The following is a 24,889-nucleotide window of genomic DNA, read 5'->3' as shown; positions in this document are numbered from 1 at the left end:
TTAGGTAAATTGAATTTTTTAAGGACAAGTGAGGCTATATTTAGATTTTCCCAAAAAATAGGTAATAAGCCAGTGCGAGAGATTTTAAAACTATATGGGAGTAAATGCATATCAGGGGTATGCTATGGTGGAGCGTTATGGGGATGGCAGACACCTCCATATTACAAACATTGGAAAATACATTTTTAAGTAGAGTGTTATCAGTCCCTAATTCTACGGCTACCTACATTGTCCATAGAGAAACAGATGTCCCTTTTCTAAGTGACCTGATTAGCATATCTACTAAAAATATATGGTATTGAATTTGGACAAAGGAAGAAACCCATTTCACCAAGGAAATAATACATGACTGTTTAAGTCTTGATCACTCAAATAAAATACCATGGTTAAAATATATCCATGATCTCCTTACTGAGTGTGACGTGAACCCTGATTTTAGAGACCCAGCGAGTATTGAGAACTTTAGTAAGGGGGAGCTGAAAACGAGACTCCTTGGATCTAGGGAAACAATAAGGGAAGCTGGGTTGCGCACTAAATCAAATGTTAGATTATATTGTGAAGGGCCTTTATCATTGGGCACCCAGCCTTATCTTATTTTTATTAGAAATACACAACGTAGATTTTATTTGACTACATTAAGGCTGAGAACGCTACATTATCAGATAGCATTCCCAAAGATAGGTAAATGGAGCGTAAATCTTCCAATGTGCCCATGTGATGGTAATTCTGCCCAAAGCACAATGCACTTTGTACTATTTTGTAATTTTTATAGGGATTTAAGGAAATTAATTCTATGCCCACTTTTTATTTCCAATAGTTTATACTCCTATAAAACCACTTTTTATTTAATTTGTAACCTAGAACTTGTTTCGATTTGTAATGCGGTAATTGCCTTCACCCGACTAGCCATCAAGCGAAGGAAAGAGCTCTCATATCTGGAATCACTTGTTTATGAAACTGAATAGTTTATGAAATTGCTAGCCTTTTTAAATATAACAATGTATTTTTAAAAGGTTTATGTAGTTTTATGTGCTCTATGATAAATTAATTGATTACTATGGTGTTTATATATTACTGTTGAAATATGTACCTCCTTTTTATATAATTTTACCAGAGGGGAAATCAGGACAATGTATTTCGATGAAATAACTTTTTACTGCTATATAATTCTTGACAATTTGTCTTTTTACTATGTAGAATGCTTTATGGATATTCTTTTATATACCGAATAAAGCTTGTTTTGACTTTGACTTTGGCTATTGTGCAGATGTATCTAATTTTTAGATTGTCCGCAGATTCTCAGCTGTGCATGAGTAGGTGGATGGACTGGTTGTAGACAGGAGTCGTAGTTTACAGCAGTTGAGTTCCAGTGTACCTAGTAAGCGCAGACCCAGAGAAGTCAAGTCTAGAAATCTTTTATTGACTATCAGAGACCATCAAAAAAGTACAATTCAAAATACAAACATACTTAAAAACAGTTACAATGGTTAAAAAGCATAGAATTGTGACAGTGTACATCAAATTTGAAAAAGATCCCACCCTGAAACAACCTTCATGAATTGCAGAACATGTATGGCTGGTATGCACTTTATAACATTGTACTTTCTTAAAAGAGGCATTGAAAACTGTTTAGTATAAACAGGATACATTTTACAAAAGAAAGGAAAGTGCAAAAGAGTCTTATCTGATACACCTTCACAGGGACAAATTCATATGCTAGAACTGTTATACTGTCCTGGGGAAAGCATAATAGATGTCATATGTGCCGGCTCTGAATCTAAATACCAAAGCCCTTTCCCAGTGGCCTGGCACCAGAGTCAATTAGGTCTCCATGCCATTGCATGTCTGTGGAGTGGAAAAAAGCCTCACTGTAGGTTTGCCTAATGCCTCACCTTTCCTCCTTAAGTGCCTACTTTCCAAGAATATGCATTTAGTCTGCAACCTATCCTCTTTACAAGCAAAGGTAGGATTCTCAAATAGAGACGGCCTCCCCAGCCCTAGTAAACTCTGTTTGACGTATGCGAGCCAAAGCACGTTTAATCCTCTTTCACATGCTAGACAATCTCTATTTATCGAATGATTTAGAGTCACATGGGGGTTGAGCCAGTCTGACAACCACAGTGCTATTGGACCTAATTTATGAAAATCTTCAAGATAAGGCAGCCCAAATTTCTCCTGGTAAATATAATGTGATGTGGGGAAGGGAAAGAATATGTCTACAAAAGAGATTTTCCTCTACCTGTAATGCAAGCAGTTTGCGTTACCCCATATGCCGGTCCTATGTGTCGCAATGGGGGTATACTGAGTTTTATCAATTTCAATTGAAGGTTTAAATGGTTTGCCTGCTAAAGATGAAGATAGATTAAATAGTTATACAAAACAGTGATGGATGGAATTCTTGAATTATTCTCAGCCACTGGTAATCACTTGTTATTTTGCACACCATGCTACCTCAGTTTCCACCCAGCTATATACAAATCAGTTTTGACCCTGCTCCAATGGGAGCAGTCCTGCCTGAACTGGAACACAAGCAACTCAGGACTGGTTTCACCCTAGTGCGGTCAACCCCACACATGGGAAGCCAGGCAACTCTTTGAGATGTGATTATGAAAGCAGACTTCTTGTGGACGAGAAGGGCAGCAAAGGCCTCCAGAAACAAGCGAGGGTATGAGAGGGCCAGAAGAGTGGGAATGAGGGTATTAAAGCAGGTATATGGATTAGAGTGACAGGTGATGGGTTTCAATATTGGCAGTCAGGGTTGGCAAGGTTCTTGAGAGCTTAGGGTAGTAGAGGACATAGTGGAGTGCTGGCAGGGATGTTATGAGTCAGTGCTTTATGATAACCATTCCTGAGCCCTGGCAAAAGAAAAAATAGGTCAAAAGACCGGTTCTTGCTGGATTCTCTTTTGGCGTCTCCCCTCTAAATGTAAACAAGCTAAAAAATGAGTGACAGACTTGGGTGCAGAGAAGAAAAACCTGACAACATAATGTGTGGAAGGCTTCTTTGGGGCAGCCCCTTGCTGGTTTAGAAATGCTACCTGTGTGGTTCAGAATCTCCTCACTACAGTTATTCACATTCCTCTTTTACTAAAAGTGAAAATGTGACTCTAAAGCAAACCCTCACTGGCACCTCTCCGTACCTTGCTTCACAGTGCACTGGGATGTGACAGGGACATGAAGAGGTGGGCAGGCAAGGAGTAGCAATGTAGGAATGTTAGACCATGGACGGAGGGAGAACCAAGAAAAGGAAAACCAGACAAAGGCAGGATACTGTAGAGGGAAGAACAGAACACTGAAGGGCCAAGAGGGCTAAAAATACCATGTCAAAAACAAGTGAGACTAGAAGAAACAGGAGGACCAGAAAGAGCAGTGTGAGATGACCAGGAAGATTAGAACACCAAGAATATCAGCGGGACCCATACAACTAGGGCCTAAAAGACCAACAGGAACAGGATGATCAGGGGGAGAAGGAAGAGGAAGAAGAGGCCAACGCGCAACACCGGGACAGGGGCCACCACTGAATATAGGATGGGGACTAGTATAGAGATCGGGGCAAGCAGGACAAGGTTGTAGAATGAGGAGGAGCAGGCCCAGAAGGTCCAAGAGCAGGAGGATCAGAAGGACAAAGACCTGGAGGAGATTGATGAGAATATCACGGAAGACCAGGAGGAGTGTGTGGTATTGAAAGAGGTGAAGCAGAATCACCGGGAGGGCCACCAACAGCCAGACTGATATGAAAACACACACATCTGGGGCAGGACTGCCTACAGGAACAGAAAAATGAGAATGAGTAGGAAGACTGGCAAAAGATGCAGGAGAAGGAAGAAAAGGAGAAACACCAGGACTGGGTGCATCATGAGTAGGACAAGCACGAACAGGACCAGGAAGCAAGGGTCCTCCATGACCACCACAATAGAGCTGTGGTGGTGGTGGGGGGGGGGGTTAAAAGGACAACAGCCTTGGTGATCAAGAAGACCTGGCACAGGAGGACCAGGAATAGGAAATGGAGTATCAGGACCAGCAGGGCTAGGAAACCGGGAAGTCTACGACAAACTGAAGAATCCTGAGTGAGGACCTATATGAGTAAGGACACTAGATGTGGGACAGGGACCAAGAGGACCAAGCCCATGTGGATCTGAGGAAGACAAGGAAACAGAGGAGGAAGATCAGGATGATTAGGAATACCAGGAGGAAGCCATGACAATTGGACCATTGCAATATGGATCGTAGGAAAGGACCTGGAAGAGGCCCAGGCGGAGAAAATATGGAGGAGGGTCAAAAGGAAGACCAAGTGGATGATATCAGGAACAGGTAGGGATATGAGGGTCAGGAGGAGAATAAGCGCAACCAAAATGTGGACCTATACTAAGAGGATTACATTCAGAAGCGCCGTGTCTGTAAGGACTAAGAAAAGATGGGGCAGCAGGACCAGGAGGACTTGGATAAGGATGATCAACACTAAGAGGAAGACCGGGGAGACCAGGGAGAGGACCCATGGTATTATAAGACCAAAACCAGTAAAATCATGAAGTCCTGGAGGAGGATGATCAGTAGGATATCCAGGATTGGGTCAACCAGGAGGAAGTGGGCCAGGACCACCATGATGGCAACCATCAGGGGGGCATGTAAGATGAGGACCACTATAAGGATCAACATGAGGAAGTCTGGGTAGATCTGAACAAGTATGGCCAAGAAAACCAGGACCAAGATGGCTGAGCATCTCCAAGTAATGGCAAAGATGTGTGCTGAAGACTGGTGGCTGACACTGAGACTGGATAAGCTCTGAGGTCAGCATAGTTGCAATTGACATTATTATATGGGTAGACAATGTAGTCTGAGTTCATAGAGCCAGCAGAGAGTCTGAAACTCAGGGGGACTTGGTAGAAGGTGTTCGCTAGAGATAGCCTAGATTGGTTCAGTAGAGTCTGATGTCGACTGTGTACAATAGGTCTGATGTGACTGTTACGATGGGAGATTATAGACAAGGATAGTACAGTGGGACTCTTGCAATTTGTTGTGTACTCATCCCATACCACACGGCCTCTCTATCTACTTTTATGATACTTCATAGTGTTGACTGCCAAACAAAATGGATAAGCTCAATTTACACATCCGCCAAGTGTGTTCTTGGTAGTGAACCTCTCAGAAATAAGAAAAATGTAAAAGATCTGCCAAGTTTCAAAAACTTGCTCTCAAATATGGATACTTCCTCATTTCTTTATAACCCTGCCACCTTTTTTCAGCTTTAGTTTTTTACAAGTTTTTCGGTCCATGTGTCTCCATTTTTTATTACAATATTAATGAAAATAAAATATTCATATTTTAAAAAGTGTTGTTTACTATTGTGTAGGTTATCGGTTCCTGAAGACCTGAAAATTATATTGTTGGATAGGTATATTTCATCTCAACTATTCTGTGCAAAAAATGTGACTAGCTACCTGTCTTTATTTTTACCCAAAAAGTTGTGGTAATGTACTTTTAGCAACAACAAGGCAAGTAGAAAAACATCACTTTAATCTAGATAAATTGCATCAGTACTCTAGGATTAAGCAATCAGCTATATATACAGTGACATTTCTTAGGCTATTTTGCTACTTAAACAATCCAAATGCTATGCTACTTACATGCCCACAAGTTATATAGAGACGTTTTCTATCATGTGCTTAGCTGTTCACTAAGTAGCACAGACATTCTGTTGGTTACCTGACTTCAGGACTCACGCTGGAAGGACAGAACCGACTAGGTAGCTGAGTGGGACCGGATCTTTGACGACTGTTTGGCTATAAGACCGTCCCTCTTCTCTGTCCTCATGAGAGGCGTGCAGTCCTCCATATTTTGGTTTGACACTCCTATATTGAGAACGCCTCACTTAGGATAAGTATATCCATACGGCGTCTGCATGATAATTTGAATATTGTTCACATTATCTTTTTGGTTTTAATACTGCAGGGAGGGATACCACCTTCTTTTGTGCCCTGATGAAAGCCATGGACCCATAGGGCCTCATATTGGTTGAAACATGTTGGCATGCATAGGGTCATATGACCATTGAATCCTGGGGATACCCTATTTTCCTGTTTTTATTAACCATTATCTCGCCACATTAAAGGGATACCTGGAGTTGATGGTGGTTTCTTAATCTAAAAAAAAACCCTGCCTTTTTCGCACAAGAGCTCCCTGGAAAACGGTTGAGCCCACCCTGGCCTTTAGGAGCCAGGGTGCCCCTATGATGAAGCATGACACTATTTGAGTGTGTGAGGGGAATTTAACAAAGAGGTTTTGCTCCCAATAGTGGTAGTAGCAAACCATTACATCTCATATTGAGAACTAGTCCACTTCAGTATTATTTTTCCTGCTTTCAGGTTGGGTTGGATACTGTTTTGTTTGTGGTTACTTTTTGGGAGGACGTATCCGTTCCCACTTCCCTGTTGTGGAAGTACCTCTCCACCCTTAAGGCCTTATGGCCAGTATTGTACGTACCTGACTACTAGCCCATTAGCACAACATCTCTGCCATTTGCGCAGCTGCTGGACGAATACAACACACTCTCTGCTATTTGTCTATGGGCTATGGCACACCCACAGATCGGACCAGAGCATTGGACACTGGACAAATGGAGATTCTGCATTATGTGGCTGTCGGCTGAGCAAATCTCAAAGAACGTTTACTGTGTATCAGGTAGCCCACTGCATAGCAGAGATTCACTACTGGTAGTCCACTGGTCAGGCAAATAGCAGAAAAACCTTTCATTATACATAGCAGAAGACTAAAGGATATAGATCTGATGCTATATAGGCAGCACCTGGGATAAAAGTGATGTTTTTCTATTTCTGAGTTACTGGCTAAGTAGTGCATAATCTCCACTACTTAACTGCTGTACAGATTAAGAGGAGAGAATCTTCACAATTTTCCTAGTGGCTGTCTCAATAGCAGTTACCAAAGGTAAGGCTTTTATATTTCTCTTGCCACTGGCCAAATATCAGCTTTTTAGCTGGGCACTGTATCACTGCCAGTCCATTAGTACATAATCTCTGCCATTAGGCTGACTTCTGGATAAATAGTCATATTTCCTGCTATCAACATCATGGTGGGAAAATCTTGCATAATCTGGCTATTTATCCCATACCCATGTGAATAATGAAGTTTTGACCAAATAGAGCATAATTGCATAATATCTTCTAAGTAGCCTACAGCCTGGTAAATATTGAAATTCCTTTGCTATGTGCTTGTCTGTCTGCCAAGTAGTGCATAATCACATATATTTAGCAAGTAGTTGGGTAAATAGTGAAGTCTTATTTTGCTATTTGTATGGCCAGCTGCTTTCTAGCTACAGACCAGTTACATGGATAAGGTTCTTTGCTATTTGCATGACAGCCAACCAAACACAGCATAATCTCTGCTAGTTAGCCAGCAGCCACGTAAACTGTGATGTTTCCTTAATATTTGCAAGGCCACCGGCCATTCAATGCTGCCTGGACGGCCACTGGCCAAAGAGGGCATAATATCTGCTTTTTAGCCAGCAGCAGGGCGACTGTTGTAGTTTGTTTGCTATTTGCATGACCTTCAGCTAAATCAATCATAATATATGCTATATAACTATCAGCCGGGCAAATAGAGACATGTATTTGCTGCTAGCCAAGCAGTGCATATTCTATGCTATTTAGCTAGCAGCCTGGTACATAGTAAACATTATTTGCTCTTTATTTAGCCACTGGCCAAGCAGTGCATAATGTATAATACTTAGCCAGCGTCTAGGTAAATAGTGAGTTTTTTTTATATTTGCACAATCACCAACCAACCCGTCTATGATTGCTGCTATTTATCAAACAGTCAGGCAAATAGCAAAGAAAATTGACAATTTACCTGGCGGCGGGATAAATAGCTGCCACCAATATTCAATTGTATTTTAAATCAGTGTTCATTCCCTACAGAATAATTTACTTGTGAATCATTTACCATCCATGTCATCATGTACCTTTTATGTTTCTTTGGAGTACCTGCGTCAGAAGTGAGACCCAAATAACGTCTTTGGACCAGTTGTCTGTACATGGTGTTTTCATGTGTTAGGACGGAAAAGTCACCTCCATTGTGACAGATGTGTACCCTTGACCAGGGTGCTCCAACTACATGGATATCTGGATCCCTGGCACTGATTTTGGTCATGGGCAAACACGGACCATGCAGGTATGGCATGACCTAGGCCTGTCTAATGGTAATGGGGTCTTGTTAGACTGGAAGGTGTTCGCCAAGCTCTACCTTCATAATGGTAAAGGGATACCGCCCTTACCAGGAGTTAAGTGACATTAGCACAATGGTGGCAGCATACTAGTTTTGTGTTTACTAATCATTATTAATGTAAACAGATCTGTTTACCTCTGTCACAAGAGTAGGACCTGCTGGCCCACTCATGTAAAAGTTTGCTGCTGTGTACTTAACTCATCCTTGGCGTATATAGTTAGTGTGTAATGCTGGACTGTGCCTAATACCTGCATGTTCGGCTGTGATGTATGTTTAGCTCTGCTAGGTACACAACTTGCAAGCCCAGGGGTTCCATTTTGGAAGCCCAGGGCCTGGAAATGCTAGTGGAGGTAAAGACTGCAACCCTTAGAGAGGAGATGTGGATTGCTGAGTTACTTGAGAGCTATGTTGTTAACACACACACGGGAGAAAGTAGAGCAGAGCATTTTCTGAGTAGGTCAAAAGTCTTTGATTTCAGGAAGCGTTACTAGTCCGTGGGAACTGGGCTTATTGTCAGGCAGATGTTGTGTCTGATAAGGTTTGCACAGTAGGACCAGGGGATCATGAAAGAATGGAAGGCTTCGGCCTTTGAATCTTTATGAGGCATATTTCAGTGGAAGTTGACTGCCAGGTGTGGTCCTCAATTACTCTATGGGCGTGTGTTGTGGATCAATCAAAAAATTACTGTAGCCATTCATGCATGGAAGACTGTCCCTTTGAAAAAGGAAAGGCAGAGGAGACCGTTGCTTCAAAGAAGTTGACACTCACAACAAGAATATTAAAGAACTAGACACTAAATTACATCTGTGACTGAATTTGGACTATAAAGGTGGGAGCATGAGTCCAACAAGTTGTCCAAAAGCACTGTTTTACAGACATGTTCACCTGGAGAGAGGATCACCAAGACTTCGAATTGAAGGAAACAGGACTAGGACCAAGGTCTGATAGTCTTATGATTGCTGGGTGAATGGCCACCACCAGGGAGGTCAAGACCACTTGCCCTGCACCTGGAGCACCAGCCTGCCTGCAAAGACCAGCGGATCCTGTGAGGAGGAGAGCACCAGGGGGGGAACGAGGCCCAGCGAGAATCTTGCAGAGTTGATCCTGGTAAGAGAAATGTGAGATGCCTGGTCCTATTGGGACCATTGCATGAGTGCAGACCGTCCACCCACTCTTTTGGAAGCTAGTGCCATTGTTCTTGTGAGATCTGAGATCGGCATTCTCCATGTGCCAGAAGGGGACCATATGAAGTTAGGCCCGTCACTCATGTGCGTGCTGAAGTCAGAGACCCCCATGTGCCAGGAAAGGGGTCACGGTGAAGCTAGGGCAGTCATCAGTTTGCACTCATTAGCCCTCATTATTGGGAGCCTGGAGACCACAAAGATGCACTCCGGTCCTGCTTTGCTTGCTGGCTGCCATTGGGTCAGGGAAGACTGTGCTAGACCTTCAGGACTTCTGGAGAGTTGCACAAACTTCGCTCCAAGCACAGATAACATTGACTTTTTGCCACATGGGGACTAGTGTGAGCCACATCTAAAGCTCGTCTCCCTTATCAAATGGGGAATAACCAACCCCTCTAGAAGGTAAAGATGGATGCAGGGATTCCACCCAGGATGACGATAGTGTGGACCATAAGAGACTGTGGGTATTATTTGGTGTGTTATTCTCTTGATTTGTGTATTTACAATAAAATACTCCTTTTTTCATACAAGCAAGTATTTGACTGAAAAATCATCTAATTGCTGTCATATTTTGTCATTTAAGTCATGTGTCTGTGTATGCCATACACTGACCTCCTCCTTGAACACACTTGGACTGCTCGACCCGCGCTACCTCTGAGAGTCAAGTGATTAAAATCGGTTGTACATGGCTCAGTTATTTAGGACCCAAAGTAGGTTGTGCCCCGGAACTGCAGGAGTATAAGGCTACAACCCCCATGGTTGGACCCAGTAGCCACTACTTGCCTGGTGAACCCCTGAAAGCGGTTATAACACAGTAAGTTTAGACAGCTACTTAAAAAGTATTTTTTCTAAACATTTATTTGGATGGATATTCTTGGTTCCAGCAAACAATACTAATACTATTAAATTAACAATAAATGATAAATTCAAAGAACCTGTGTTTGATTGACAGTAAAGCAATATCGAGAGATTGTAAGAGGAAGGTCCATATTACAAAATGGGTGGTTGCTAGTGCTTGGAGCACAACAAGCCATGCTTTTGTTGAGGTTCAATTGCTTATCCTCACAAATGGTCAGTGGAGGCTGGCAAGGGTTTTGCTTGATCTATTTTACAGCTAGTGGGTCACATTGTTTCCTTGTGTGTATCTCATTGGCCTTGGGGCACAATCAGGTCAACACCTGCACAAGATAACACAAGCTTTTTCAGATTGTGACAAGGGTAGATCTCTAAGAAAGCTTTCACTTATGGTGAGTCCTGAAATACACCAACAGCCCTTAAGGGTGGGATGTGGCTAGAACATCTACATTCTACAGGGGTCAGAGGGTCCTGCCTGTTTCAACAGTAAGCTAGCAGGGCTACCCTCTTCAGGCAAAGGCATATACAGAGAGCCTTTTTTTGTCTAGGTGGATGGCAAGTATGTTTTTCTCTAATCTGTCTACACTTTATATAACTAGGTGTGCAAGAGAATGTTTTCTTCACCAGATGGCAAGACTTTTAGAATTATTCTTGTCAGTGGTTGGCAAACTGGCTGAAATGAATGCACTTATACATTCTGTCATCAAGGCTCAGAGGCATCCGAATGGAAATGTAGCCTTTTCTCAAGAAAGATATGAAAATATTCTCTATTTATTTTGAAATGTTTATAATGTTTATTAAAATAGCTTTCTCTCTTTCATACAGGAGTTACAGTCTCAGGCTGACAGCCTCCAGCTGGAAAGGAAACGAACAGAAGCCAAATTAAATATGTTACAGACTACAAGGGATCAGATGAGGAAGCAGATCCATGAAATTGAGGGTAATTCATTTTGTCAGTTCACACCAATTAGATTATGTTGTCAATTCAGAAGACATTTCTTTGTTATCATTCTTAAGTATCAGGAGAATTCCATTGTCTGATCATTTCACCCTTGGAGGGGGACCCCATACTATTACAAAAAGGGTTACAAAAAGTTCCAATAACACACAATAAACTCTTGAACTTCCGGTTTTGTCATTATTTTCCAGGCTTCCCAAACTAGCAACATTTTCGTTTTTACTCCATCAAATGTCAGTGATAAGGCAAGTCAAAATAAACAAGCTTATCATACTATATAGCGAAAACAACCTTTTCACAACATGACAATCTACTAACCGCACAGCTACCTGCAACAGTCTGTCATGTGATTTTTCTCCAGAATCATGACACAAACAGACTCAATGTGAATGGCCATGAATTATCAAGCAGTCAAACCTTTTTAGCTGTAGTGATCCCAGCTAAATGTTTGAGTAAAGCTGAAATTTAAGGCTATATCATTTAGACCATTCATTTTTCACTCAAAGATGGAAAGCTCTCAACTATCACTAGCAGCATTAGCCCTTTTAGAGGCCCATTGGTAAAGATATAGGTTTTTGGTCATTATGTCTGACAGCAGCTGGACTCATAATATTAACCTGTTCCTGATGAGGTCATGGATGATGAGAAGAAGGAAGATTCAACATGAGATTAGTGTTTGGTTTGTGCCTATGATTGCCTGTGGTGGGCACCGGTGCTTACTTTTGGGTACTGGAACCCATTTTTCATCATTAAATCTGGCCCCTAAAACCAAAGAGAAGGGCGCGAAAAGAGGGAAAGAGAAGAATGGAAAGAGACTCGAGTGTGGCTTGGGCAACCACATGTTGGCCATCCAGTGCTAATGCTCCTGAGCCCTCAGACCTACTCTCTGTCATGAAAGACAGAAAATGACTGGCTTAGTGTCATTTGTTTACTGGTGTGGGCTGCTTGATAGCTGGAGAGCAGCTCAACTTTTGGCTTTGGCCTTATGATGTTTGTGGATGTGCTACAAATTGTTTATTGTTGTTCAGCCATTTAATGTTCATAAATGTAATCGAATTTGTCTCCTCTTCATTCCCTTCTCGTCTGGGTAAGTTTATTCCAATACTTGATATGTCCTGCCTAGTGCTGTTTTTACTTGTCTATCTTTCTGTTATAGGTATCTGTCTATATTCTTGATTATGTTTTTCAGGGTTTCGGAGATCCGCATGGTCATATTTTATGCTGCCTCTCTTCTCCTCCTTGCACATATGATTAAAGTTCTTTCACATTTTATCATACTTTTCACTTTTACCCTTACGGAATTGTCTGTTGTCTTTTTCCTATTTTTTTTCTAGTTGCCTATTTCCTATTTTGTTATGACATTTTTCTTCTTTTCTTTTTTCTCATATATAACAAATCAAACTTCACTAGCTGCTGTATACCAACATTTGGTCTTGTGGTCAATGAAAAGTCTTCGTATTGTCTCATGCAATGAAAAGGACCTAAAGAGTCCAGCTTAAAGGCAAAGAGTTCTTAATTATTTGTCTAAGTTAAAATATTTTGTAACATTTGTAATGCTATCTCTAAACTCTCTAAAGAAAAAGCTTCAGGTCCTAATGTTTTTGCAATTTAATTTTACTACACGTTTATAAAGATTCTTGTACCTAAGCTTATGATGCTTTTGGAACATGTTCTTTCAATTCTAGTTAAGTGTGGCTCCTTTTGAGAAGCAATGATATGTCTGATCGCTAAAAGACAAAGATCATTCTGAATGTAAAAATGATGGACCAATCTCTCTTATTAACACTAATTCAAAAGTCTTTGCTAAGATTCTTGCTCTGCGTGTTAATGACTTGATTTCCCATCTTGTAGCTTTGAACAAACGGGTGTTGTTAAGGATTGCAATATTACTGATAAATCTAAGACATTTCTGAAGGTTATTCATGGTGCGGCATGACACATTACCCCACTGACTACAGTGTCATTCGAAGTAGAAAAGGCCTTTGCTTGAGTAAGTTAGTAAATTATAGTAAGGCCCTAAAATGACATGGCTTTGGTCCTAAGTTCTTTCAGCTCACTAAGCTTTTATATGACTGGACCAGATGTACAACCATTTCATTTTGTGATTCGCATATTGCAATTTTTAGAGTTGTAATTAGCGATTCGCAAAATGACATGTATTGATGTATCTCAGACACATTTCACAATTCCCAATGGGATTGCGAATTAACTCCCTCATAAATATTCATGAGGTAGGTCACAATTTGCGACCCATTGGGAATGGCCTCTAATCACTGGGATGGTGGCCTGCTGGGGTCAGAAGACCACCATGTCTGTGTCTGCTTTTTAAATAAAGGTTTTTTGTTTCTGAAATGCAGCCTGTTTTCCTTAAGGGAAAATGGGATGCATTTAAAAAAGAACAATATAAAGTTTCCTTTCCATTTTTTAAGAGTAGGCAGTGGATTGTGGGCAAAATGTTGCCACCCACATTCACAAAGAGGAAAGGTCCCTTTGGGACCCCATCCTGTTTGCGAATGGGTTACCATTTACTTCATGGGGTCGGTAAAATATGAATGTGTTGCGACCACGTTCTGGTCGCAAAATATTCATACATGCCACTGCAACTTGCTATTAGGAAGGGACACCCTTGAAACACCCCCTCCTATTAGTGACTCTCAAACCCTATTTCACGAGTCAGTAATAGGTTAGTGACTCGCAAAATAGGGTTAGTACATTGCAAAAGCCATTTTAGCAGTCACAAACGGCCCATTCTCCGTTTGCGATTGCTAAAAACGGTCGTACATCTTGGCCCACTGCTCCTGAGAACTTGGAGGTGTTAAAGATTAAGATGACTTCCCTTTCTGAATTATGGTCACCCCTCTTTTAATCTTGATGGGGCAGACTAGATACAAATATAATGATTATATTACCAATTATCAATGTTTATCTATCTATGCTTCCAGTTAAACTTCCACAAACGTTTTCAAATTTATTGAGATTGGGTTTCTTTTGGAACCCTACTAAAATCAAATGTTTAGGTGTTTGATACTGCAGTACCATTAAAGACACTCTCCTTGTGAATTTGGAAGTGTTCAAAATCAAGATAACGTCTCTTTCTGAATTATGGACCCCTCTCTTTTTATCTTGGTGGGGCAGACTAGGAACAAATAATGTGTTGATGTTACGAGTTATCAATGTTTTCCAGTTAAACTTCCACAAACTTTTTCAAATCTATTGATAGTATTTTGTCTAAGTTCTTGTGAAATGAATGTCCTGCTCAAATTTCTCTATTCAAGTTTAAAAAGAGAAAAGCTAACAGTTGTGTTCCCAATTTAAATCAATATCATACAACCTTTACCCTAAAACAGAATTGGAGTTCTTTCTCGGATATCTCTTGTGCAAATACCCCTGTTTGGTGTAAACTTTAGCTCTCATTCATTTCACCTTTTTCTTAAGGTACTTCCTCTTATTTCACAAAAACCCAAGTTGCCTTCTACACCTTTTTTAAATACTTTTGGTGTTATGGGCAGGTCCTTTTATACTACATTTATTCACAATCACAACAAACAATAATATCCCCCATATGGTATAACTGCATCAAAATTGCTAATAAAGTTTTAGAATGGCAAAGTTGGATGGATAAAGGTATTACCAGTATGACTCAATTGATCAATGTGAATTTTTTTTTTTGAAGAGATACAAACAGAATGAAATCTTCCAAAGTTTTTTAGAAACAACTGTGAATTGCTTATAAAAACTATCAGGCACAATATTCTAGATTATTCCATGGTATACTGTGAAGACGTTTTGACTTCATCACAATTGTATGGCTTTAACACAAAAGTTAAAGCTCCTTATACATATATTTAAAAGAAAACGCTGACTTCAAAATTAAAACTAAAATAAAACTAATAGTGAAAAAAAACATGATATGACCATTTCTACTTTCTTATTGAATAAAATGTGGTTTAAAATTCATATTACTTCTCGTCCTGTCAGTACCACCCAGACGCTATTGTTCTTTTATAACATATTATTGTTTACCCCATGTTCTTTATATAAAATTAATGTTTCCAAGGATAGTAAACGTTGGTTCTGTAATGCTGACAGTGGTGATTTTTACATATTTTTTTTGCTATCCTCAAGTTTATTTGTTTTGGAAACATTGTAAGAAATTGGGGTACTGGTTAAGAGGGGTGGAAGCCCTATGCGAGCAACAACCACAAACCTTACCAAAGTGAGCCACAGAAAGTCACTAAATTAACCTGTGTTTAGCCCTCTAGTAGCTCGGAAAAAAGCGATCAGGCAATGTGTAAAGTATTTATGCAGCACACAGTATTAAAGTAAAAACTCAACAGAAGAAAAATTCAAAACCAATTTAGGTAAATAGAGTACATTTAAATAAGTAAAATGATAACGGGACAGCAAAAATCCAATCAGTTGAACTGTGATATGCGATTTTAAGCATTTTGGTAAAAGTAGTGTCTAAAATCACAAAGTGCCACTTGCAGTGATCTGGTCTTGCTAGGCTGGGGAAAACTCACAAGTTCAGGCCAACCGTGTTGGAGGACGGATTACATACAGGGACAAGGTTGGTTGCTCTGAAGTTTTACCTCAGCAAGTCCTTCGCTAAGAGTACCGTTCTCATTGGAAGTGGCCACAGGGAGAAAGCTTTTGGTCTGAAGAGCAGGTTGGGTGTTGCGGACGGTCTTTGCTGTATTGTGAAGATTCAGTCGTCACTGGAGCTTTGCACTGGCGGTCATTGTAGGCTGTGGTTCTGTAGCCTGAAGTGCAGGTCTTGCGTTGCCTGTCGCCATGGACGGTCATTGTTGGCATGAAGAGCAGGTCCCACCAGAGCGCAGGTTTCACTGGAGCTCCGCGTTGGCTGTCATCCTGGTTGGCAACATTTCGGCACACACAGGTCCGTTTGTGGTTGCAAGGGGCCCAAACTTCAGGTTTTCACATTTTCTTCTTGGAGGAGCTTCCATTGATACCATCCATGCGTCCAGGACCTAGGCACCTTCTCAGTGAAAAAGATTTACTCCAGGAGAGGCCAATAGGCAGGTTCAGTTGCAGATGATCAGCTGGGTAGTTGCAGGAAGGCCTCTGAAGCTTGTTGTGACCCTGTAACTCCTGCAGGAGGTGAGTTGACTAACCCTTGGAGTCACTCGGGTTAGCCTGTGATCAAGTCACCCAGGTCCAGTCTTCCTTCTTCAGACAGCAAGTCAGTAATTCAAGCAGCAGGGCAGTCCTTCTTCATAATGTTTCACAGTTCCAGGAGTGTTCTGATGAGTTGCTCAATCTTTATACCTGGTACCAGCCTTTGCGTAGGGGTTCTGGAAAGTTCTTCCCTGTCAAGGATCTGAACTATCTTGGGGTGACAAAATCTGACCTCACTATTTAAGAGGATTTCGAATTACAATTAATTTGAGTCTAAACAGGGTATCATTATATGTTCCAATCTAAAGTTAGCACTTAATAAATATAAAAATGTAACCCGGTGTTAGTCAATGGGGGTGATAGGCCTTACAACAGTGAAAATTAACTTTAGGCGTTTTCCACTGCAAGGACATGCAAAGCTTTAGTACACATGTCCTATGTTTTAAATGCAATGCACCCTAGGCTATGGCACTTTCGGGCCTACCATGGGGTAACTTATAAGTATTAAAAAGGAAGGTTTAGACCTGGCAAAAGTTTTCTTTTGTCAGATCGAAAATTATAGCTTAAAACTGTACTACAGGCTGAAAAGGTAGGCCTGAGACGTGTTTTAAAAGTGCTAAGTGGAACAATGAGTGCTGCAGGCCCACTAGTATAATTTAATGTACAGGCCTAGGGTACATGTAATACCATTTACCAGGGACTTACAATTAAATTAAATGTGTCAATTAGGTGTAGGTCAATTTACCATGTTTCAAGGAAAGAGCACAAGCACTTTAGCACTAGTAGTGCTAAAATATGCAGAGTCCAAATTCCAACCAAAAATGAATTTAGCAAAACAGTCGGGGTAAAGGCAAAAAGGTTGGGAGTGACCCTGCAGTGAGGGCCTAGTCAACATGAATTCTCCAACCAAAAGCTAGGGTAGACTAATCAATACCTTGATTGGTTTTCCTGTCTAGGAGATAGAACATGGCAAGGAGCCTCTTCTACAGTAGCAGTTGTCAGATCTGTGCCTCTCTGGAGGCTACAGTTTTTATGTAATATTCAGACTTTGAGTTGGGAGCCCGGTCTGTTTTTAATGCGACCCCCACCCCCAGTCTAACGCCCCCTCCCACGTACAGGCTCACCCCTGAAAGGATGTATTCTCAACACGCATGGGCGAGATGAGGCTCGCACCCCAGTCCGCTAGCAGGACCCTCTACTAATTGGGCTACCTCTCCACCCTTTATGCTTCTGGGCTCCTTATAATCGCTGCCTACTACGCTCCTCAGTCAACATTGCACAAAATACTTATCATGCCTCTAACCCCTTTGTACAATCTGGCGTAAACTCGGTCAAGATTATCTACCCCTCAACCTATCAATAAAGGCTAAGCAGACCTTTAAGCACAATATCCTCAAGAGATGGCCCGAAACACTGATATCGGACACATAAATCTCACATAAGGGCACTATAGTGACTGATCTCATCTTCTAAACCAACAGAAGAGCGCAGTGGAGCAGGACCCTCACCTCTATACTGCGCTCCAAACAGACTAAAACACCACATGGTTTTCGTTTAACCACGCTTCCATCCACGGCCTTTATGGCGGAGCTGACTATCTCCATTCACAATAATGGTAATGTCCTTATCCAAGCATCAGACTTGAACCTCAAGTGATTTGATTATGCCTTCTTGAAGTTCACGAACACTCTAACTAACTCCAACACCTCCAACGTCAGTCAAAAGGTGCCACTCTCTGGCTCTGATCCCGAGGCGATTGATGTCCCCACCTCCCCACTGCCCTTGCGCCTGTCTGTTAGCACGCTCCCCACAACTTGACCCAAGTTAACAGATGACATCCCAACCTCCCACACTATGAACCCGAAAAACCCACGTCTGTCTCGTGCGGAAGAAGGTCTAACTGACCAGAGTTCCTCCCACCTTACTGCTTCTCGCACCAATGCTCCTTTTCTACCTTGCCCTGTATCGCACACTATTCATCCCAATAACGGGATTGATGACCTCCCTACCAACTCTAACAGGCGGTTAGGACTGGATAATTGCCCCTTAGGCCCTGTTTCTTACAATATCAGGGCTAGGAACCTTGTTGATGACGCTTATCCGTTGACCAATAACAGACACTCGCCCCACACCAACACTACATGCCTCACCACCTTCTACTCCTCCTAATTCCACTCCACCTCTCCCTATTCCCACTCCAAGCTTGGATCCTCTTCTTGAGTTTGACCCTATCTTCCTATGCAACTGTGCCAATGGTCCTACCCAACCCGCTACTAACACTACAAAAGCAGATCTTATCCTACCTGCGCAGGCTACTCCTGCGAATAAGTGATTGAACAATCATGGCCTTGAGAAAAAGATTGATGACCTCAAGCATGATATCTCAATAGTCAAAGACTTGGTGCAAAGCATTCTGCATGTCTCCTTAAAGATGGAGAAGCGTTGGGTATCACCCCAGCACAGAAGAATGATATCCACAATTCACAGATGCTGTTCGCTACTAAAGGCATTACCTCCTTCTACTCCTATTTTAGCCCTAGCTGGTGCTTGAGGCCTTTACCTAACCACCACCCTAGACCCTACAGATCCCTACCTCAACTATCTGATGAAGACTTTCTCGCCCTGCTTGGGTCCTACAGACCCCTGCCTCAGATATCTGAAGAAGACGTTCTCGTCCTGCTTGGGTCCTACACTGACTCTAGAACGGTTTCCCAACCCGACTCTACACTCAATATCCCCTCAATCATTGCAGACCCTGACAGAGAACCAAGCCTTAATCTTAAAAAGGTGAACATTGAGAACCTACGTCACATAAACACCTCGACTCAAGAAGTGGTCACTTCCAACCTGCGCATTAACGCAATGCTTCTCAACTGTAGATCAGCTGTGAAACATGCTGCTGATATTTCTGATCTCGCCATTGCACATAACTTGGACCTTCTGATCATCACTGAAACCTGGCTCAATGATACTTCCTCCCCAATTCTTGACATCTTAATCCCTCCCGACTTCTCTATTCCCAGAAGTGATCGACTGGATAAAACAGGAGGAGGCATTGCCTGCATTCATCGCTCCAACCTCACAGTTAAACAATCCTCTTGTACTGTCTTATCCTCCTGTGAACAGCTAGTCTCTGAAATCTGGAACAAAGGCAAGAAGATTTGTTTGCTGCACTCGATCTATTACCCTCCTGGTGACAATCTAGTCTTCGCAGAGCAAATCATGGAGGTCATTAGCTCGAGCTCGGAGCAACTCTACCACATATTCCTAGGAGACTTCAACCTCCATTGGAATGACACTAATGATCAAATTGTCTATTCCTTTAAGACTTTCCTCTCTGACCTCAATTTCTCAAAGCTCTGTAAAAGTTCTACTCACAATAGGCACCACTCTAGACCTCATCATTGCCAAAGACAACCTTATACAAATAGGAGAAATCCTACCCAGTGACTGGTCTGATCATTTTCAAATTCCCTTACTAATCTTAGATAAGGGACGTGGTCGACCGGGTCAACCCCTTAAAGTGAAACAAATGACTCGCAATATTAGAGACCTCAACATTAACATGATAACCTCAATCAGCAAAAACTACAGCCACCCCCAATTTGACCAACCTTGACGATCTTGCTAAGCATTACACTAACACTTTTTCTAACATTCTTGACTTGGTTTTTCCAAAACAGCTCAAAAGGATCCCAGTTAAACTTTCTAAACTATGGTTTAATGGTGCCCTAAATGATGAACGGCATAACCTAAGACTCTCTGAGAGACTCTGGAGAAACTCGCCTTCCACCACAAAACTCTTTCAATTGAGGAGAATGAGAAGTGTTTACAACACATATGCTTGGCAAAAACTGAGCACATCTGATTTCAACTGGATGGAGCCAAAATTAGATAAAAAAAACTCTTTGAAATTGTTGGACTTGGCCCTTTTTGCAGGGTCATCCCTAAATGTTTTTCCTTTCTCCTAGCCTTTTTTCTGACATGATGTTGGTGGTTTTAGGACTCTGGGCACTTTAGCACTGCTGTCCAGTGTAAAGTGCATGTGCTCTCTGTGTTACATATAGAAAGATTGGTCTACACCTGTTTGGCATATTTAATTTACCTGTCAGTCCCTTGTAAAGTAGTATCCCATACCCTAGGGCTGGTAAATTAAATGCTACTGGTGGGCTTGCCGCACTAATTGCGCCACCCACCAAAGTAGCCTTGCAGACCTATCTCAGGGCTCTGCCATTTCAGGGCCTGTGCACACAGTTTTACTGCCACTGTGACACGGCACCTAAAGTGTGTGCCATGTCTGTGACCCCCCTTTTACTGCATGTCAGTCACCCCTAAGGTAGGCCATAGCTAGCCCTATGGACAGGGTGCATTGTAGGTAAAAGATAGGACATGTACCTTAAGTGTGTGTCATGTCCTGGTAGTGACAAACAGCCATTTTGGTTTCTCACTACTGTGGGGTTGCCCTCCTATAGTAATGCATTGTGGATTCACTGATAAGTGTTTCAGTGGTAATTCCTGATATGAGAGGCGCAGCGTGGTCAAATTTGTTATGTTTGGAATAGTGAAAATAAATGCTATGCAAGGGTGTGCGCAGATTTATTATAACTATTTTAGAAATGCCACTTTTAGAAGTTTCTACTTCGTTAATATTTCTTAGTCAAACAGTCACCTTAGTGAACTTAATTTCAAAGAACCTAGAGAGAAAAGACTATTTGGATGTGATTCCTTTATCGCATGGCAAACTCAGGCCTATTACATAACAGTTGTCGGGCTGTATTTCACATTTTTCGGCATACGTCTGAATAATTTTCTTAAGATACATTTACGCCCTTAACTAGGCTTTATGTACTGTTATGATTTGGTTTTCACCTTTTTTAGGCGTATCTAGAAGACAGCAGGGTATTAGTTGAGTTCGTTGTTAAAACGACTACACTGTAAGATGGCCGACTTATTTACCGGTTGCACATGACGATTTATATCACGCCATTGATAAAATAAGGCTCGCGTTGCCCCGGAACTCACGCTCGGACTAATTGGCGAGACGCGCAATGGAAGTATAGTTGCTGAAGATTTCTGTTAATGGTAAGTCGTGGAGTGCTTGATGGACTGTGGTTTCATTTGTGAGACACTAGCGATATGGCGGAATCGTTTACTGATTAGGCGGGTGTCTGTTTGATTACAGAATACGGACTCACGTACCGCCGACGAAAGCTGGCGTTCCCTGTAAGTATTGGCTGGGAGGTTTGCTCATTATATCCAGTTTACTTATAAAGTGAACTTGTGGGAGATTTTAAATGTTAAGGATAATTTTTTGATTTGCGTCGTGTTGGATTTTTAGAACCAAGCACTTCTACATTGGAAGACCGCTTAAGAATTGATTCAAAAGACTAAGAATTGCTTATGGTCTCAAAAAAGTAAGTGGTTATGCTCCACCACACCCCCTTGGGAAATACGTTCACAAAGTGGTGGTGGTCACGCTGCTGTTGAGATATTAGAGTAGTGTTTGGGTTTTCCGTACTGACTGTGTAAACGGAGTTGTTCTCTGGAGATGTTATATAGTCTCTTTCATTGAATGTCATATAGTTTATTGTTTGTGGGATCTCATTCACTAGATCGGGTGATTACCTTTGGATACACCTGTTTTCCTTCAATGTATAGGCAATATAAATATGTAGAACTTAGATGTAGATATATGTAAATAGTCTGTCAAGTAATGTAATGTATTTGTTTATAATAGATACATGGCGCAACTTTGGTCCTGAAGCTGGTCTCGTTGATTAATATTATCAGATAGGAGACCGAAACGTCGACGCTGTGACACTTCTTTGGCGTAAACAAGTGTTCATCTGATGTGTTTTGATACCACAAATGTTGAAACAAGAATTTTCTTGATATATGACCAACTTTGGATGGTTCATCATTGTGTAAAAAGTGTCAATAACTACTGTTTTTTATTTGTGTCAAATTGACAGTAGTCTTATGTTGCCAGTGTATAAATGAAAATTTATTTTTCTTTTTTGTATATATAAAAGATTGGTTGCATTGAAATTACTAAAAAAAGAATGCATAAAAATGAATAAAAAATGAACTGTGATACCTGTTTTTTCTCTCTAGGTTCTTTGAAATTAAGTTCACTAAGGTGACTGTTTGACTAAGAAATATTAACGAAGTAAATCCTCAAGGTATATTTTTGTGGAATTGTATTATACCCAAATCCTTGGGGTTAATTGGGTTGCCCTATTGTTTTGTATAACTTTTAGAAGTTGGCATTTCTGTGTGCTATGTGTCTGCCTGCCTGATGTGAATTGCATGTCTGGCTTTTGAGTGACAGGGGCTGGTGAGGTGTGGGTGGCTCCTGGAGGGGAGGGTGAGTCAGCATTAGGCTGAATAGGACATCTGCATTTGGAGTGGTGGGAGGAGAAGACCCTGGTCCCTGAGTAGGATTGTGCCTGCCCTAGTGAATGCTGGCTCCGCCCCCCTGTGGTGTGTCTGATGACGAGCCCCCACCTAACAATGGAGAAGAGGAGCCCTGTCAACAGAGTGCTCCAAATCCCCCCTGAACCAGTTGCACCTGGTTCCCCCAAAAGCCCTGGCCTGCAGACAAAGAGATTGTGTGTATAAATGCTGGGTCTGTTTCTGGACTGCTGGGGCTTGCTGCTGCTGAGGCCCAGGAGCAACCGCCATGGGGGCTTGCCCCCCTGCTGGAGGGCCCTGTGTGCTGGCCTCCCTGGGCCCAGCCTTGTGCCCCCAGAACTTTTCCCTGGATCTAGCGCCTCATTAGCGCTTTGCTTTTGGGACCCCAAGCGCCTCGTGAGCGCTTTATTTCAACTGCCAGGAGAGAGGAGCTGGTGTCTGCAGTGCGAGGCTGCGAGGGAATCTCTGCGTGTGGGATTACCCCCTGCGCTCCTCATCTAACAGCGGGAGTCTACCCTGCGTTTATGCTGCATTTTTAACTTTGCTCAAAGAGCGGGAGCCTACCCCACATTGTGTACTCTAGCGGGTGCCCACCCCGCTTTTGTGCATTTCTTAAGAGCGGGTGCCCACCCTGCAGTTTTGCTAATTTTATCGCGGGTGCCCACCCCGCTTATGTGCTGTTGTGGCAGGTGCCCACTCCGCCATTATCTTTAATTTAAACGGGAGCCCACCCCGCACTTGTGGAAGGAATCACCGCCGCAGCCGGGCCAAAGCGAAAGTGAACCGCTGGGCCGCTGTCAGCGTGACCCAGAAGTCAGGCGGAGCTGCCTGGTGGTGGGCGGGGCCGTGAGACGCGAGCAAGAGCCCACCGGAAGCCAGGAGAAGCCGGGCTGCGTGGAGGAGGGAGGACGAGAGCCTACCCGGCCTCCCAGGGTGTCCCGTTGAAGAGGAGAGAGAGTCCCCGAAGAGTGGGGGCTTCCCTTGGCAATTGGCGGTGCCGAGGTCAGCACCAAGAGGACCCATGGGCAGCCCAGGATGTCCGGCGTCCCGCAGGCTGCTTGCCGAAGTCCCGGTCCCAGGAGAGGTACCGGTTGAAGAGCAGAGTGACCGCCAGCGAGAGGAGCGGAGTCCTACCCCGAGAGCCCCAGTGAGTGGGGCTACAATTAAAGTAATGTTGGTGCCTTCGGTGGCACCCCTTTTGGATTTGTCTGCATGGAGCCCCAAGGAAATGGGGCTGGGGCAATTTGATTTGCAAAGTCCCGGAGCGGGGCTTGGGTCACTTTTACCTGTAAACAGAAGAAAGGGGGTGTGTCGGGGCACATTGTTGGTGCCCTCCCCCTGGGGTCGTCCTAGGGCACATAGGTGCCCGTGCCTCTCCTTTCTTCACAGTTGCACCGCACCAGTGTGGGCAGCTGCAACGTTTTGGGCACATTGTTTTCAGGGCCCCAGAACGGGGGCCAGGGACCACGTTAGTGCCAGTACCTCCGTTTTGGTTTCTCCGTTGCGCCGCCATAGTGGGCAACTGCCACATTGGGGCATGTGTTGTTTAGAGAATCCTAGTGGGGACCCAGAGGGCACAGTGAGTGCCAGTGCCCACATTCTTGCCCACACAGCTGCACCGCAATTGGCGGCAGCTGCCACGTTTACGCCTGCGCAATTGCGCACTTTTGGGATTCTGCTGCATTTGCAGCCAGCCCTGACAGTTTGGGACAGAGGGCATTTGAGCCCCAGCGAAAGGCCATTTGCCCAGGGGGTCAGTTCTATTTTGGTAGGGCACAAGGCCCTAATGTGAGTGCGTAATGTGTTTATGCTAATGAGGTTTGGGCCTAATGTGATTGATTGCATAATGTCATGTTATGATATTTTAGGATGGTGTCTAATGCTAATGTGATAATGCTTAGGTCATTATGGAACCAGTAGTTAATGGTTGTTTTTTAGATTTACTTACCTGATCTGATGGTTCTGACCATGGCCCGATTGGCCTGGTCCTGTATATAATCCCCTGTGAATATTGCCTAGTGCCAGTTGGCACAGTGTATATGTGTGATTATGTTTCTGATGTGTTTATGATAATACAAAGGCTATTTTTGATATAACCTTGTGTG

General features: G+C 42.7%; 1 protein-coding gene across 1 annotated transcript in view; it reads left to right on the top strand.

Moving 5' to 3' along the window:
• LOC146820871 (uncharacterized) overlaps positions 1 to 24,889 on the top strand; it is a 589,956-nt gene that overhangs the window by 87,034 nt on the left and 478,033 nt on the right. Inside the window, exon 4 of the mRNA XM_085611692.1 lies at positions 11,099 to 11,213. Within this exon, the coding sequence (XP_085467818.1) occupies positions 11,099 to 11,213 (115 nt within the window). The remainder of the gene's footprint in view (positions 1 to 11,098; positions 11,214 to 24,889) is intronic.

This window comes from Triturus cristatus, chromosome 6 (genome assembly GCF_964204655.1).
Source record: "Triturus cristatus chromosome 6, aTriCri1.1, whole genome shotgun sequence".
NCBI classification, from domain to species: domain Eukaryota; kingdom Metazoa; phylum Chordata; class Amphibia; order Caudata; family Salamandridae; genus Triturus; species Triturus cristatus.
This window is presented reverse-complemented; position numbering and strand designations above follow the sequence as displayed.